Below are 18,369 nucleotides of genomic sequence, written 5' to 3'. Positions count from 1 at the left end.
CTAACCAAGTACTATATGGTATGCATGAACAAAAAATGAAGCAAAAGAGCCAATTTTGAGTTAGATTCGGTAGAACGTCATCTCAAAATGTAGAACAGTTGTGGTTTTTTTGGCTGTCTTTCTCTCTTCCGTAAATTTTCAAGCAAGACAGATTTTGGGTGCTTATTGACTAATACTCAATTTTATAAATTTAAAATTTCCTGAATACGTGTATTTTCAAAACTTTGTTTGGGATTCTTGTAGAGAATTTTAGAATGTGTAGTTCTCAACTGCCTGATTTGACTTGTGCATTTTCTTTGTACTTTTCTACCTTTACAAGACAGGTGAGAAAAAATATCTCACATCTGGTTCTAAATTTGTGCTTCATATTTTCATCACTACGCATTTACTGAATGCCATTTCTATATTCTTATACACCTATCTATCTTTTTGATCAATAAATGGATTGACAATTCAAATCATAATCTTGTGTAGTGGTTTTTTTTTTTCTTGTGAACATTTAACATTTCTTTTATCAATTGTATCTGTTTTAGTTTTCACATTTTCAATTTTAAATCCCTTCTCATATCAAGAAATACTAATTTGCAAGTTTTCTCAGATTCTAAAATTCTCCAAGATTGCATTTTTCAACCTGCATTTAAAACAAATAAATATTGTGTGCATGATAACCACCTGCAAAATGACAGCGTTTAATTGACATATTTCTCCATATTGACAGGCGATAAAGGTACTCTTCTGTTGGTGAAGTGACCCTATGTAAACGGATTCACCACACCTTTTGCCCTTATAATGCATTCAGGGGCGGCGATCTCTTCAGATAATTGGACGATTCCAAAGTTCACTACAAATCGGTTAAGTCAATTTATCATGCACCGAAACAGACATTTGCCATAGAAACTAGAAAGACCGTATTTAGATATTTTTTTTGGACAACTCAGTCACATGATTATCTTTTCATGGGAGAAGCTGTTTGCAGTCTTAATACACACCAGAAGTTAATGTTGAGCAAAACGTTTGGGTACAAAAAAGAATTTGATTAGTCAGAATTTGATTAATTCTGCAAATATTACAAAAATGTACACAAACAGTGCAAATAATTCAACTAGGATATTTTTCAGCTTTTCATTTGTTTAATACAAATGTTTAATAGCCTTTGAACCAAGTTACAAAATATACAAATTGTGCAAAATCTAGTAAAATATTGAAAAGTGCTGAAATAACATAATTGCACATGTAAAAAATACTAACTCGTATCAAATATAAGCATATGCATTTACAAGATTCAAAATTCAGCGTCTGGCTTTAAAATATCAACTTATTCCATATCACTTACAGATTACAGCACACTGCAGTTGCCACAGATTTTTCAAACATTATTTTGAATTGCAAAAGATTGCAGAACTTTAAGAAGTTAACAGAACTCTCAACAGAACATTAATAGTGAATCGAAATACACCCTCACTCAATGCATAGCACACCATGCATTAAAATTTGCTTTGTAAATCGCTGCTTATATAGAACTGCACATCAAATATTGCAAAGAATACAACGCTGCATGCAAAAACATATATGTACATAAGAGCTTCCATGAGGTTTATTAATTTATCAAAAATATCTTGTATTTTTTGCATAGGTCATTACTTGTAAAAAAAACTAATACTAAATTGGGTCTATGACAACTGTTTGTTGATATGATATACTTCCAATATGAATGCCCTACCAATGCTGCACAATTCTAACTCGGATATTGTACCTGCCTTACAGACTGAGCTACACAATAAACATTTTAAAAAATCTAACCTTTAAAAAAGTGATAAATTAGTTATTACAAAGCAGATGTGGTTTGCTTGAAAGAATTTTTGTATTTTAATTTTGGGGAACTGATTTTCAGAAAATTGGGGTGGGGGTGCATTGGACTTTTTGAAACTGATAGAAAAAAATGTGCAGAGTTTCTGATAAAAGTTTTTAAAAGTTTCCCCTAATTAGCTTTCCCCTAAGAAAGTTGTCTTTAGATTTAATTTGTTTGAGGGATGCTTGAATCTTGCCTGTACAGAACCTATGTTCAACAAGCATACATACAGGGGCGGATCCAGGGGGGCCAACGGGGGCCATGCCCCCCCCCCCCCAAAAAAAAACGAACAGAATTTTGTTTTTAAGTGACATCGCAATAAAAGCAGGCACTACCTACATCACCATCTTTTCCTCCAAAATAAATTGGTCAAAGTGGTCAGAAATTGCCTCAGATCGCACCAAAGACAATCTAGAATCCAAAAGTTTTTTTGGGGCCCTTAAGCGGGCCCCGAACCCCACACTTTTATTTTTTGGACCCACTTTTTGGGGGACCAAATGTTTTTTTGGCCCCCCCCCCCAAAAAAAATGGGGTTCTGAATCCGCCCTTGCATACATAACTACCAGGCATGAGATTTGTCAGACTTGTCTGATATAAGACTTTTTGAATCTGAGAGAAAGACATTATTAGTATGGAGAGATTTACATCTTTAAGACATTTCACCAGTTTTTAGACTTTTTTTAACTGACAATCTCATCCCTGATTACCACTCAAAACTTGAAAACCCAGCAAAGAGTTCACAATGGCATCCTTTTTAGGAATTGTGTGAACAAAAAACATGTAGTTTAGCCTTTTTTAGCATGCACTATAAAATTGTTCTGGGTCAATGAAGTTGAAATTTTAATTGTTAAGTGCGTTTCAGTGAGTTATCTATGAAATTCAGATAGAAATTTAGTACCAAAAAGGTCATCAGTTTCATTAAAGATGACTGTCAGTGAAAATTTAATAAATTTACTGTTGATTTGAATACTTTCATTGTTTTACAAAAAAAATATTCATTCACTTTACAAAACATACTTTTTTGCGTTCCTGCAACAGCTGTTCTTCAGTAGTCTGGTTTGCCAGGTGAAGATCTGCAAATAAAGAAAAAAGAATGGCGACATCAACAAACAGATTTTGTAACTCAATTTCTATGGGATTAAGGGTTAGGCCTAAAGATGAAGACTTTTGAAGGCCTTAAACTGTTTTTGAGAAGGAGAGCTCTAGACTAAACCTTTTTTGAAATATTTGTTTAATTTCAGGATTTTGTTTTTGAGAAAAGGCAAAATTTAAGGTGGTGCCACAGTTTCTTGTTTATATTTAAATGTAAGATTAATCAGACTCCTCTATTTACTTGAAATGATGAAATATTTGTTTAGTGTCAAGGTTTTGTTTTTGAGAAATAGCAAAATTTAAAGGATTTCTCCATTTACTTGAAATAAACATTTACGATTTCTCCATTTACTTGAAAAAGACATGAATGAATGAAAGGAACATTTATGAATGAAAGGGGACATTATTGCAAACAAAACTTCTAGATCTGGAATTTGGTGGCAAAGGTACTCGCCTGTAAGATGCATTGCTGTAGTCGGTAGTCTGCGTGGCGGACGGTGCCACACCGAATCTCTTCAAACTTGAATGAGAGTTCCTTGAACCTGCACTCCCTGTCCTGCCAGATGCATGATGGGATTGATGCGATCCTGACTGCCGGTCAATAGATGAGTTACCGCTGCGTAGGCTGTGGGTACTGGACTGGCTTTCGTAACCGGAGTTGCTCAGGCTAGTAGGTTTACTATGACCTCTGACTACTGAATGGTTGCTTCCCGATGCGACAGAATTGTGGGCACTTGTGGGTCGACTACTACCATCAGATATGCTGGGGAAACTTCCATGATGTTCAGGTTGGTAGGATGCTACAGTGTGAGGGCGCCGCACATGCGCACCGTGATGCTGGTGAGGGATGTAGGGGTTAGCAGTATGGGTCCGGTAATAGTTGGTATGGGGGAACATCTTGGGATAGTCTGGGTGGTTGGGTGCTGGGTACCTTTAAGAGTGGGCAAAAAAAGGATGATTAAATAACACAACACATAACACAATTGACATTACTTTTTTTCAACAACTGATTTAAAAATCATAAATATAATTTGTTGACAGCTCTTTTTGAAAAAAAAAACTCGGGGCAAACTCACCAGGGTTCTTGGAATCTGTGGGTGTACTTGTCTTCTTGTGCCTGCCTGAATGTTTCCATCTGCAAAAAACAATGTTGAACTTCTCATATTTTCCCCTGAAATATAAAACTTGAAGATTTCTCTTTCAAAAATGAAAAATTAAAATTTTTAAACTAAAATATGATCAGTAGCCTATATGAGGATAATTTGTTTTGCTTTATTGAAGACAAGGTTGGTTTGAGGACAAGATTTTCTAGAATATATAACTTTCTAATTTCTCTCTGAAAACACCTTCATTTTTTTCTCCTTCAAAATCAGGTCTTTTCAACTGTTTTTAGGACCAAAATATGATCAATATATGTGGGGACATTTTTGCAATTTTGAAAACAAGGCCGTTACTTAAATTTCAATATAATCCTTCCCCCCCCCAAAAAAATTGCGAATGAGGAAAGAAAAATTCACTATTTTTTGAGGAGAATTTGTTTGAGTACCTTAATCTGCTTGCCGCTGGTGATATTCTTCCAGTCCACGAAGGGTGGAATAAGCCAGCCCACCTCCCCCGCCCACTTCCCCCTAGAGACGGGGTGGGGGGAACCAGACGCCCCCCTCCAGATGTACTTCAAGTCGCTGGTACCCTCTCTGGACATGGTTCCGATGCCGACCATGTGGTAGTCTGGGACGACATGTGCCTTGTAGTCCCTCACGCCCCCTGGACCTAACATTCAAATTATGAAATGGGATTTATGACATTGAAATTGTTAGAAGCAATGAGATATATATCCAAGGTAAGGCCAATAGGGTAGGTAGGTAGGGAATTTTTTGGGGGGGGGGCCAATTTTTTCTGCGAACGATCATATGGAGGCGTCTGCGTGTAGTCAAGGGTAAAAGGTAGAATTTGACGGTTTTGGGTGTTTTTTTTCTCATTTTTCCCATAAAAATATTTGGGTAGGGGCTGTCAGAATAGGGTAGGTAGGGAAACCGGAAGCAGAATTTTTGTTGGGCCTAATCCTCCTGCAAACTGTAAAGACTTATCTGTTTTAATTTAACAACATCTCTACTTGTTGAACACAATGGACAATGACAAATTGTTAATTGAAAAAAATTATGAAAGCTATGACTAGCTATTAATTAATTTAGAATGTAATACATAACAACTGTTTGTTTCTGTGTGGTTTAACAATAAAATGCCTCCATGCATGGAACGCCAAACTGCTTCTTTAAACAGAAAAGAGCTTTTGCAAAATATCATACCAACAACAAACATAATAATTTTGTTTGGTATGCTCAATAAAAGTGAGAAAGTTGACTTGTTTTTAACTCTCTGCAACCATCATCCCCCAACTTCGACTAGTCCACTTTTTTATTTCATCTGAAAGAAGATGAAAGTATTCAACTCAGTTATGATGATAATTATTGTTGTTTATTATTTGAAAGTTTTTTCCCCTGTGTAACTCACCTGTAAAAAGCATCTGTCCTTTTCCCATATTGTGAGTTCCTTTTTGAGTCAGCCAGGTAGCGTCCGACCGCACCGAGCTCCCGCCGTGCGAGACGGACGAACTACGGCGGGAACTACTGACCACCGAGTCCGCTGGCATGATGACCGCCGCGGGCTGGACAGGGTCCACGAACTTCTTCAGAAGTGAAGCCGATGGTTTCGGCGGCAAATTAAATATATATTTGTTATTCGATTATTTTTTTACTGACACAGTAGCTCAGAAAAGTAGGTATACGATCGTATCGTCTGTCGCAAATGAGAGTAAAAAGTTTCCTTTAAAGGTTATTTGGAACAGCACTTGCACTACACTCCTTCCTCCATGGATTCTACATGTCTTTACCGTCTCTGTTCCGGCTGAAAAGCTCTTCTGCCTTTACATGGATCGGGGCACGTCTGTGCCATTGTATTCCCTTATTTTGAGGACCTAGTGACAGACTAATCGATTCGATGGCCCCTTTGTTTGCTATTGAGCTTTTCCTGTGAGAGGCCGTACACGTGACTGAGGCCAGGCAGAGTTGACTTATTATTATGACTAGCTTGACACCGGGACGCTGCGGCACACGTTGCTAGGCAAGTCGAACGTCACTTGGCACTGCAGGTGCCCATCAATCAACAGGTGTAATTGGACTGCTCATGTGCAGTGGAACATACTATTTATTTCGAGCCAATAGAGGGCGCAGCTCACGCTTGTGGAAATAAAAAATAACTGCTCTCGAAAATAAAAATAACTGCTCTCGAAAATGAAATCGCGATGGCACTAACGGGCATTCGTAGCTTTCTGTTTCGGCTACGATAATTTTATTTTCTGCAAACGTATGGTTGTCAGTAAAAGCGTTTGCTTGATATTCATACGCCGGATGCAAATTCTTACTGGCAGTAAAAGCAAATGCATATGGAAAAAGAATCGTCAACCGCGCCCAAACTGCTTAGCTTAAAGACCTACGATTTAGACTGAAAATTGAACAATTTGAATGAAAGGACAAAAAATTAATGGCAGGATTATGTCACAGAACCTGCAAAGCAGACGAAAGCAACAGACTATAATTTTTTTTTACTTGATATGCTTGATATTCATACACCGGATGCAAATGCTTACTGGCAGTAAAAGCAAATGCATATGGAAGAAGAATCGTCAACCGCGCCCAAACTGCTTAGCTTAAAGACCTACGATTTAGACTGAAAATTGAACAATTTGAATGAAAGGACATGAAATTAATGGCAGGATTATGTCTTAGAACCTGCAAAGCAGACGAAAGCAACAGACTATAATTTTTTTTTTTACATTATTACTATTATACTGATTACGACTATTACGAACGACAAAATTTAAATTACGTCTAGTAATCTTTAGTGCCATCTGGTATTTAGCATATTGAATATGAATAATTTCCACCAGTAATGAAAAATGTTTTACAATTTTCTGGGACCAAAGCAAAAATGTAAGGGGAAGTATGTCAAGACAAATCCACCGCAATTGTGCTTATAATAGTTCAATTAAAGCTGAAATTCCCAGATCAACAAAAAATAACACCTAGCAAATATTTCGTATTGTAAGCAGGGAATGTTTGCGGATGACATGAGGTGTCCGAAGCTTTTTCTGGGCCAATTAAGTCTGAAAATACCCTTTGTAATAGTGGACCGCTTATGTGGGGAACGGTAAAAGCCTGCGGAATATATCGTAGTGCCATTATGTACCAGTTGCGCCCAATATTCATCACTTATAAACTAAATACCACGACTTTGCTGCAAGGCGCACACATTCTGTAAAATCGTTTGCTGCAAGGCACACAAATTCTGTGGAAGATGCATGCCATTACTTTGCTGTTTTGTGGATTGGTGGCAGCGGTGGGATTCTATGTAGTGGACGCACAACACTGCTGCTATACGAAACCATATATGATAGAGAGTGGTAAGTATGTCACCTATCGACAACGTCAAGTATTATAGGCCTAGGCCTATAATGAACGTTTATATATAACGTCAGTACAACGTTGGCAGGCCAATGTAAAATCTTTTACCGTTCTAAAAAAGAAACCTTAATTACTTTTAACATGACATTTGCCATTTTTTCAGTGTCTGGCGTTATCTACTCGGACAACAGCGTGCATACTGAGGTTGGCATCTATGGTCGGGATCCAAACAGTCATACGGTCGCTTCGGATAGAACGGCCACTGATGTGAACACGGGAGCCCAGACGCGTACCCGTATCATTCAAAAGTTCAATCATGTAAGAATATCCGTGCATTCTTGAGAAATATTGGAAAGTTTCATCACAAGTCTGGCCAATAACTAGCCATAAGTAAGGGGCAAACTGGCATTTCCCCCAAATGCTTTTGTTTTTCTTAACGTTAATTTATGATATATATTTACATGTACAAATCAACTGTTCAATCGTTTTCTTAAATATCAAACTTTTGCCGATTCACCAGCTTCAAGATAAGTAAGAATGTAGGGGAACACTTATAGTTTGGCACCCACATGAAATTGTACTTTACAATCCACAAACAACCATTAAGCCATGTTCCCATTTAATCCATAGGCTGCTTCGACTGGTAAAGTCTGGACAATCAAGAACGAAACGAACTGCTCGATGGAGGAGAAGCCACTAAAGTTCCGCGCATGCGTATCTGGTAAGCACAGTATTGGTTTTTGCTCCGCATAGAGTTTATAGGAAGCAACACATTTAAACCATCCACATATTAATTTCATTTTGTTTGTTTAGAGATTATTTTTTTCTCGATTTTTCTTCAGGAAGTTTTCAGTTCCCTTTTATTGTTGACTCAGTGTATAAACTATTACCAGCGCCCTGTGTCTTTCATGTATCAGACGACTTCTTAAAGATCCCATCATTTACCTACGGCAAAGATGGTTTGACTGTCGACCGATACCAGAAGATAACTCCGTCATTGAGCTACACCTTGTACTACACCCCAGATTGCGTACTGACTAATGCAATGAAAGTAGAGACCAAGGCAGACGGTGAGTTATGGAAAGCAATTCCTTCCCTGCCTTTAACTAAATATTGTTAAATGTTGGTTATGATGGTGATGATGTTGCCTATAGACGAATCCGGGTCGGTGATCACCAAGAGGCCCCCTTCAATGGAAAACCCATTGTGCACGCTATTGTTTGAAGCAGCTGCCCGTGGCGAATTATCTAGCACAGCGCTTTCGCCATTGACGGGGGCCTCCGTGATAGAATTGACGGCGTGCCCGGACTAGTCTTGGCCTATGTGGTGCTGATTTTGTGAGGAGTGGCAGTGGTAGGGATAACGATGGCGGTGACGGTGGTATTTAAAGACAGTTGTATTAATTCAAGTGCATTCTATTACTTAATTTTCAGGAAAGACGGTGTATCTGCGTAATTACGGCAACTTCCGTGAGGTGGACTTCCCCTGTGCATTTGATGACTTATTCAATCTTCCAGACTTCTGCCCTGGAGACGTAAGTATTTTTCAATCGAAATTATGCTGTTATTGTTTGATACATTGACAATTTTTATGCAAATTATGCATTTACATTTTTAACTCAGACACAAAAGTTTGATTTTTGTTCAGGTCCTCAAAGAGTCTCGAAGGTTCGGCGAGTTCGAGCAAATCCTTTCTGCGTCTGATACTGATCTTCTGCTGTGAAGCACCCGGTCACTGAAGTACGCCATAAAGAGATTGATTTTTTTCACCGTTCGTTTCATCTGCCATCGTATCAATATGAGTAATCCATCGATAGTAGTAGACCTGCTGTCTTTCACCGGAAAAAGGACAAACTCGGCACGAGCGGGGAGCTTTTTTGGTTGGGTAAAGCGAAATCTGGTAAAAGGGGAATTTTCGTTTAAATTAGTAGAAATGTTCACTTGATGTAAGCCTATGATAGTGTTAATTTTTAATTTGATGTCGTCTACAACGGTTTCCGATGAATTTCGTGCATTTGATATAGGACTGTCTCTAAATGTTGATTTATTTTGGACTTTAGACAACATTTCCAATGTTTTTAATTCTAAAAGATTTTTATGTGTTTTTTGCGTGTACTGAATGTGATAAACAGTTTTACTAGAGTATTAAGTAAGAATCTTAGGGTGTTACTGCTTTGTTAATTCTTGAGCAAATATAAGAACAAGCTACACCTTCGTGAGTAGCCGATAGAAGCCCTAACCCTTTACCCGTCGGAATAGGGTATAACACTAATTTACTAACATATAACTGAATTGCTTACCTACCTGTACGTCTAGCCATGGATTTAGCCAAAGTCCCCGTCAAGAAGATTGTTTCTCTAAAACTAATTCCCTATGAGGAGCTGTAAGTTGTCTAGCAGTAATTTAAAGCTGTGCATTTGGTTTCCTGGTTGTGGGGAGTAACATCTCAGCCTTCTCGGGGTAAAGTCAAGAAAGAGAACGTCTCAACTGCTACACAATATGTACATGAGGTGATCCAGGCCTCCATTCATATTTCGCCATGCGAAGACTCGATTTACTACGGCATTCCTTGCATGCAACAGATTATCTGGATAAGGTGCACCAACAATTTCTGACGGAGTGATCATTGATCCGTTGTTTGTTATAAACTGGCGAGGTCTATTGCCTTATTATTGGAGGTTAAAAAGAGAATCTTAACAATCCGTCTGTTTAGACAAACATCACACGCATTACATAATGGTATAGCATGACTTTGCCTCGATTTATCAGACACGTTTAATTAACAAAACAGACACTCTGCAACAAGCTTTCGTGTCAGAGTGGATGCATACTTTTATTATTTCCTTTTTAACGGCTATTCACATTGTGTCTATTATAGGATTGCACAAATAGGGTGAGACCGACCAATATTGACTGACAGATTCGTGCGAAACACAGCAAATGAAAAAAAAAATGGGAAGGTGACACAACACGAAGTGTTTTACTTAATACCGTTTTCAAACTGATACAATGTGAACAACTTACGTAACAAAACAAAGATTCACTTTAAATAACACTTTTTAAATGACAATTATAGCGGAGCAATTAACCTTACAGGGCGCCACCAAGAGGTTTTTCCAAAGAAGTTCATTTTTTTGCAATGCAATATTGGGGAAAAATATGCCAAGCGCGCTCAAACTGCTTAGCATAAAAAAATTGTGCGATTTAGATTGAAAATTGAATAATTTGAATTTATTCGCTTGTGTTGTATTGCATGTAAATAACAAAGGACAGGAAATATGCAAAATGTCGCATGTGAAGTTGAAAAGTGGCAGTCGGATAAACGCTTGGTGGCGCTCTAGCTATATTTTGACGCGCGCTTTTCAACTTGGAGCGTGCGAGTTTTCAAGGGGCTCATGCCTATCCGTCTAGTAAGTGACCGCGTCATATATACACGCGCACGCACCACTAATTACTAGCACCCATTGGCTCAACACGCCATTTTGTTTTACTTCCGGTTCCAATGGTTCCAATATGCTACTATACTACGTGTGCAGTGGGCATGGTTCAAGTTGAAATGACGTCACGCTTAACTTACGAACCGGATAAAGGGGAGAAGGTGTGTGGGTGTTTTTTATTTTTTTTTTAAAATTTCGCATGCCCTCCAGCAACAGTGAATAAACAGTGCTTTATAATGTATGATAAGTTAACTAAGCACAGTAAGTAACACTAAACAGTGTCTATAAATTATTTCCAAAATATTGAAGACCCTTTCGTCTGGTAGAAGGTGGTGGACCATTTTCCATTTTCATATATATTCTTGCGGGCAACTCTCTTCTCATCCAATAATCACGTGGATAGTCATGTGGTCGGCCACCCCAACGCGTCCCCCTGAAGGGAAAAATAAAAGAAATTGTAGCCAAAGTTGCTACTTTTACTGTCAAATTTTGCTCCATTGTCCTGTTCACATCTAAACGAGACAATGTCGTTAGCGTGCACGGTACAACCACTGTCATGGGCGTCGCAAGGAGGGGGGGGGGGGCAAGGGGGGAGGGCACTTGGCCCCCACTGGAAAAGCAAAACAAAAAAGAAAAAAAAAAGAGAAAAAAAGGAAAGGAAAAGAGGCGCGAAGTCATAGTGGTGTTAATTTAATGGGTGGGGGGGGGGGGCAAAATGTCCCTGCCCCCTCTAAAACTGCTAAGAATGTGTTGAGAAATACAGGCATTTTTTGGCAAAAATATGTTTTGCCCCCCTCTAGAAAAAATCCTGGCAACGCCCATGACCACTGTCGGTCTTTGTAGTCTGCACGGTCTACGAGATCCCGAAAAAAAGGCTCGGGGAAAATTTTTTTATTCTATGTGACAGGTGAGGCCTACCTGATTCTGTAATCTCACTCCATAGAACAGGCGCAGGCGTGGTGCTGTACAGGATCGCATGCGGTGCTATCCAGGGACAGGCCGGCGTGCTACCTGCAACGAACATCCATCCCATATCGCTTGTGCAGTTTATTGAGTCGCTACTGATGAGGAACTGACGCTTTGGCCTACAAGAAACATTGGAAATACAAATATTAACAAAAAGGGGGAAATGCATCACCGACTCAATGGGTGGGTTGCGCGTTCTTTAACGCTGTGCGTGATGGGAAACAACATGGCGCAGGAAGATCAGCTATGATTACGTACAAGTACATTTGTGTGACCTACTAAACTGTAATTTAATAGTAAAAAGAGACATTTTATTGAAGGTTCCCACATCTTTTTCCTTTTCTTATAATGAAAAGTGCATCATTTTATAACCTTCAATTTTTTTCAGGAAACAATAGCAGATTTCTGTAATAAAACGCGCGTCATGCGCGCGCCCTGCTGAGGTGCTGTTTCTCCTTCTCTCTCCCTCTTTCTCTTGCACGATTGAGGGCGTGCTTTTGCATGAAGACTATCGATGAATTAAAGATGAAAGCTTAAATGTCTAGCATGAGCTGGAGAGATGGTATATTTACCACTGTTCAGAGCCGTTCATGGACATGACGCCAGTAAAGGTCCAGGAATGACTTGTATCCCACCAGGGACACGACAGAATCCGGTCCTTGTTGAACCAGTCGGTTACTGTGGATAGTTCTCCAGTGAAGATCAGTTGTTTTGCCGGCTTTGTGTCGCCAGAGGTGAACAGGGAAAGCTTCACCTTAACAAATTAATTTAAAAAAATAAGTGAACAAGAGAAAATTTCCATGACCATAACGGACCGCATACCTTTTATTAGCCTTTATGAGAAATGAGAAACGACGAGAGAGGGCGCTTTTCGATATACTCAGAATTGTTATAAATTATACTCACATTTTTCCTAAATCTATAGCCCACTGCTATGGTATCCACCATTATCTCACAAAGGCTTTTAGAAATTTTGCAAAACAAGCGAATTACTCCTCGAGATTTTTGTTGGCAAATTGGCATTACAAAAAGGTTCATTGTGTGCGAAAGGGTAGAACGAATTTTGGTAAACTTACAAACTTTATTGGAATCTCCCGGTTGTTCCAGGCATCGTAGATGGTGTTGTCTCTGAAGGCGCCTTGAGGCTCTTCGCGTGAGTCCAAGAGAGGGTCGGTCCATAACTCATACAGACTGCGGGTTGACATGCGCTGGTCTCCTGGTCCCTTGAAAACCAGTTGCCATTGCAAAGCTAAAAGGCACCAAATGCAGAAAACGGAAGAAAAATAGATTACAATGATATTAACAAGGATTGGCAAAACCATTCATTGGCATATGTACAATGCTGGGAACAGTAAGTGCGACCTGGGCGATGGTACTCGGGCTCGGATCCAGGGAGGGGGGTAAAAAAAACCAAGCTGTCAATTTTTTTTCATAGAAATTCATTAAAATAATGCGACCCCCCCCCCCCCCCCTCTCCTCTGACACGCAAAAAAAATTATACTGGTAATAATGTCCGCCTGTGCACAAAATACGGACAGCACAGAGCCAGCTTGGTTAGGGGGTATTTGTACACTGTTCTGTGTTAATAATCGTCGGATTTGAACAGCGCCCCCATTGAAAGTATGGTACGAGGCCCCCCCACCCCCCAACACCTATTGATTTTCGTAGGCCAAGTGTCCGGAGAAAAAAAATTCTGTCTACATTTCATAATTTGTTGCTGATGACCCCCCCCCCCCCCCCCCGCACAAATTCCTGGATCCGCCCATGATACTCTATAATTAAGATATTACAGAATATAACTACAAACTTATAAATCAGATGCACTTTATAACGTCCCGGTCAGTTTCAACCAAAAACTGGGTCAGATTCGACCTGACACTCTGCTGAGTGAAACCAATTGTTCCTGTCAAAATTACACTTTTCTGGGTCAAAATGACAATTTTTCGCGTCCAATTGACACTTTACTTTTCGGGATAAAATGGCGAAAAAGGGACTCAGAAAAAAGTGTCGTGTTGACCAGGAAAAGTGGCAGGTCAAATTTGATCCGGATCCAAGTCGATCATGACCCCGGATTTTAAGAGTGTGGATCATTTACATAATACGTACGATGTTGGAAACAATTGCTGGAGCAACAATATGCATGAGAAACTTCAAAGGGCCGTGGTGTGTATGGGATGTAACTGTCTGTGGCGCTGCCCTCTACGAGGACGTAACACTCGTCAGGGTACCAAATGCTACACGTTGACAACTTGGCATCCCAGCCTTCAAAATAAAGGATGGAAATCAGTCTTTAATTATGGTAAACGTTTAGTGGCTATTTAAGCGTTTCAGTAAAACCGCACAAGTAGAGGCACGAAAAATTAATCTGGGCTGTGTGTCATCGAACCAGCAGCGTTGCCGTTCTGTTATAAAAACAACAAAGTGTTGGGGGGGGGGATGGATCCAATGGAGGCGCCCTTAAAAGCAGACACTATCGTCCACCGGATGGCGCTTTTCAGGCCGGCATAAAATATGACGTTCGCACGACGTTAAAAATTGGCACTCGTGAAGAAATGAAAGGCCGCTCTTGAAAAAGGATCAGCAAATTTCCAGTAAGGGGGCGCGGGCGCCTGGGGCTACGATTTTTTTATGGGGGTCCGGTGCCCCCCCCCCCGGCTGCGCCGCTAGCGCTGCATCGTACACAATATAAATGTATTCAATGTAAATGATTCCGTGTCAAACACAACACAATGCATCGCGTGAATACAAGAACCAATCTTTAAATTTTAGGTTCCGTAAAACGTCTGAGAACATTTTGTGAAAGTTTCGTTTCAACGCTTACACGTCGCAGTCTTACCTTCAGTGTCGTACAGAGACCACACGCCGTCTGCAAAGCCCGCGTCGTAGGCAGCTTTCAGCTGGGGTAGAGTGCAGAGTTGCAGGGCGGGGTGATACTTCGTGCAGCCTTCCCTAGCTAGGGATATGTTAGCACTGGGGTATCTATCCCTGGTCCTGATGAAAGTGGTGATGTCTATAATAAGCATAGGAGAAAGGAACTTAAGTCTTGCCAAGTTGAGGTGGACCTGAGGCTGGTCAGTCTCGGTTAAACGGCTTCAGTCGGTCAGTCTCACACCCCCGGTACAAACTGGCGTTCCAGAGTCGCGCACAAACAAATAAAAGTCAAGTTCATGAAACGTCCGACGTCTAAAACAATAGCGCCATATTGCGAAAGATCGACTGTGGAGCCGCTTAGGACGACTCAGGAGCTACTTGATTTTCAGACGTCGCTCTTGTCATGAGCCGAACTCAATGCAAATGTATGCAAATGTGTGTACTGAGTAGTGACCATAAGACGCATCCAACAATCCACCCGTACAAACAAAATATTGGTGGTTTTCTTTTGAAAATCAATAAAACATAGAAAAACAATATTGGTGGTTTTTCCTTTTAGCGCGCTATTTTGGAACACGGTGTGAAAGCAGCAGGAAAGCGGAAAGAAGCAGAGGTTCAATATTCTTTTCCTCCTCGCAACAACATAGTTCACAATGTTCTGTCCTTCGTTTCTTTCTTTCGGCCATAATTTGGGCTCTGATTTTCTCAACACTGCTCCGTCAACACGGTCAGAAATTGCTCAGGAAAAAACATTCGGTGGTACTAGCCTTATTCCAAAACATAAACAAATCACAAACGTGTTGCGCCATGGCGGCTTGTGGCTAAGGCTGTTTGTTCGTTTGTCTGTCCAATGGTCTGTCCACATTTTCACCAGTGTTAAGTTCGCACGTCTGAAACCTTCGGGTTGACTCGAGTCGGTCCTAATCTGTTTGGTTCGACGCAACTCTGGATCGCCATTCTGAACCGGCGGTAAAGTGACAGCACTACAAAGGAGCAGGCAGGTACCTAACAGTCACATGTTAACTTTACATCAGTCAACATAATTAGTGGTGAATGATGAATAACACTATACTATAAAAATCGTTTGCAGTCCGATTCCTTATGATACATAAATGGCACCTTACTAGGTGACAGCAAGGGGACAGGAAACCTGAATGTCACACTATGGACCCTCAATGTATAAACTGACATGTAGGCCTTAAAGCGACACATAGGGCGATCGAGGTAAAGGTAGATTATGTTACTTAAAGCATAGAGTAAGGTCCTTGCTCTATGGTTTTAGGTATAGGGAATAGGCCTAATTTCAGCACAGAGCACTGGATTTTTAGTAACTCAGGTAGTCAGCGGACATCAGGCTGACCCGATCGGGTTCAAGAAAATAAACAAATCAAACATGGACCCATCTAGCTCCTACTCACTGCGTCTTATGGAATGATATTATAGTATAATGCGTTCAGTACTTGGACTATCAACCAAGCCTGCAAGAACACTTTGATAATACTCAGGTTAATCAACTATAATTGTAAAGATAACATACATCAGAAACTACCTATATAATCAAAAACACATGAGTGAAATAGAAACATGTCAATATAGGGATATGACCTAGCCAACAATTTCCCGGAATTGTGTTATAAGATATTTTGTTTTATTTACCCGCGTCGTTGTTTTCCACACAAGCAGGTTCTTGCTTTTGGTCGGCAAAACGACCAAGTGATATGCCAGTAGGCTGCAAAAAAAAATAGGTAAAACAAAGTTCGTGTGAACACCAGTTTGTGGTATTTTGTTGCGATCAAAATATCCAGCTCAAAGTATATTCATTAATGATAAAAAAAAAACCACTGGGGTATTTGGGTGCTGAACACATGCATCTCACACAATATAATGTTGTTAATGATAACTTCAATTGAAGAAAGGCTTTGCTTAATTTGCTCAAGAAAATATCAGAGCCAGGATTTAAAAAAAGTTCGTTCTAACACATTGACCCCGGTTTGCACATAATTTACTATGTTGGCAAGGTTACTAACACAAAACAAACATTTAAAAAATAAGATATAGTAAAGTAGACAGACTGTGTGCTCGATCTTTGCAATTGCCCAAATGGGTTTGCAACTCTTAATATGACTAAGTATCGTCCGTCTTTCGCCGACTTTTTTTTAATCGTTGCCATGGTTTTTCTGTCCAGCAGTGCACAAACTTGAAATGATAATTATGTTGTTTTATAATACATGAAGGAAGTGGGTAGGTTTTACTGTTGCATTGAGGACTACTGCACAATAATACACCAGGAAATTATGAAACCGTCTGGCCTAGGCCCTAAATTATAAATGCTTATGATAAAAGATATCGGTTCGCGGTTTCAAGTGAACCCCAGACGCACAGTTACATGAAAAAAAAGTTCATTTCGATAGCACTTTTTTTATGATTCCAATTTCAGAGAGGAAAGGAATTACCTTTTTTCTTATCTGAGAATGACTATAAAATAGGGTGGACATAAAATGATTTGTGAGACTGCGCAGGAAAAATTCTTGAATTTTGTCGATTTCCCAAAAGAAAAAGTGAGGAATAGCATCTCGGGCAATTTTAACAACTTCGTAGTTTTTTTTTTTTTGAGAAATGAGGTGTAGATTTACCTCTGCGTCGATATAGGAGTAGAACCAGCCTCGCTTTTGGACCAGACGATCAGGGGCGGTGTGATGAGAGGCATTTAGGACGAGTTGACATCGGCCGGTCCCCATCTCGTAGTTAGCGGAGCGGCACCAGGGCTCGGCCGTGCACGCCCCGTGGCAGAGCCCCTGTGTCTTGGTCTGACGCACGGTGTGGTTGAAACCAACCAGCGCAACACCTACAACACCGCACCATCCGTGGGGGCAAGACGCGGCCTCGCCCGCGGCAGGCGAGACGACCACGATCAGAAGAGCAAGCGCGAGAACGCACGACAGACCCGCACGTTCGCTGTCCATATTTGCAATGATGAGTGGGAGTAGGTGTTCCGTCTAGACGGTGCTGTCAGTAAAAGCGCGCGGCACGGCAGTGAATTTCGAAAGAATCGTGAAATGCAGCCTCTAGTGCCATCTTATTATTGCGATACACTGTACATGACCAGTCACAGGAAATCGATAACTGGTTGATTCTGAAACCTTGACAACCGTTAGCAGGTATGCAACTAGGAAGTCACAACAAAAGAGGAAATTCACATCTTTCCAAGACTTCGTACAGTGTTTGTCTATTTTCAATGGCACACATGGGAAGTAAAATAGAGGAAATCAGCTGATCTGAGGAAAAGTTGCATGCCTGCGTAAGGGGGGAATTGAGGGCGGATTCAGCTTTGGCTCATGAGGGGGAGGGGTTAGCTGTCAAAAAGGGGGGTGTGGTGGTGGCAGGCATGTGCTACTGCCAAGGTTTGCAACCGAAGAGGGAGGTTAGACCACCCCTGTGTAAAAAGAAACAGAAATGTAAAATGCAAAGTAAAATCTGGTCACATTTTTTTTCAACTTATAAAACGATGCACATTTTCTAAAAACGTCTTAAAATTCAAATAAAAATTTAGCTCTAACATTTGACGAAAATAATACTTGCTATCATAGTTACCAACGATTTCTCTTTCTAATGTTAATGTTTTGCAGTGATAATCCTGTTACAAATATCTTAAATTCTTCAAAACAGAAACAAAAAAATAATCCCATTTTTTTGTA

The 18,369-nt window shown here is 40.1% G+C and overlaps 3 protein-coding genes across 3 annotated transcripts; 1 reads left to right on the top strand and 2 right to left on the bottom strand.

Moving 5' to 3' along the window:
- Positions 1-2,341: 2,341 nt before the first annotated feature.
- On the bottom strand, positions 2,342-5,684 carry LOC119732262. Its single transcript, XM_038205714.1, has 5 exons — positions 5,453-5,684; positions 4,488-4,711; positions 4,018-4,076; positions 3,396-3,872; positions 2,342-2,922 (listed from the first exon to the last, which is right to left on the bottom strand). Exons 1-5 carry the CDS (start codon positions 5,589-5,591, stop codon positions 2,895-2,897), a joined length of 927 nt encoding a protein of 308 aa, XP_038061642.1. The 5' UTR covers positions 5,592-5,684; the 3' UTR covers positions 2,342-2,894.
- Positions 5,685-7,110: 1,426 nt separating this feature from the next.
- Positions 7,111-10,206, top strand: LOC119732261. The gene is made up of 6 exons (XM_038205713.1): positions 7,111-7,400; positions 7,565-7,719; positions 8,032-8,122; positions 8,319-8,471; positions 8,835-8,935; positions 9,049-10,206. Exons 1-6 carry the CDS (start codon positions 7,295-7,297, stop codon positions 9,121-9,123), a joined length of 681 nt encoding a protein of 226 aa, XP_038061641.1. The 5' UTR covers positions 7,111-7,294; the 3' UTR covers positions 9,124-10,206.
- Positions 10,207-11,217: 1,011 nt separating this feature from the next.
- Positions 11,218-18,164, bottom strand: LOC119731808. The gene is made up of 8 exons (XM_038205081.1): positions 17,308-18,164; positions 16,331-16,403; positions 14,640-14,813; positions 13,910-14,065; positions 12,880-13,052; positions 12,376-12,557; positions 11,756-11,922; positions 11,218-11,270 (listed from the first exon to the last, which is right to left on the bottom strand). The coding sequence occupies exons 1-8, from the start codon at positions 17,635-17,637 to the stop codon at positions 11,218-11,220; spliced, it is 1,308 nt and encodes a 435-aa protein (XP_038061009.1). The 5' UTR covers positions 17,638-18,164.
- Positions 18,165-18,369: the final 205 nt, after the last annotated feature.

The sequence above is a fragment of the Patiria miniata genome, unplaced genomic scaffold, assembly GCF_015706575.1.
Source record: "Patiria miniata isolate m_02_andy unplaced genomic scaffold, ASM1570657v1 HiC_scaffold_24, whole genome shotgun sequence".
Taxonomy (NCBI): domain Eukaryota; kingdom Metazoa; phylum Echinodermata; class Asteroidea; order Valvatida; family Asterinidae; genus Patiria; species Patiria miniata.
Note: the sequence above shows the minus strand (reverse complement) of the source record. Positions and strands in the feature narration are given on the sequence as shown.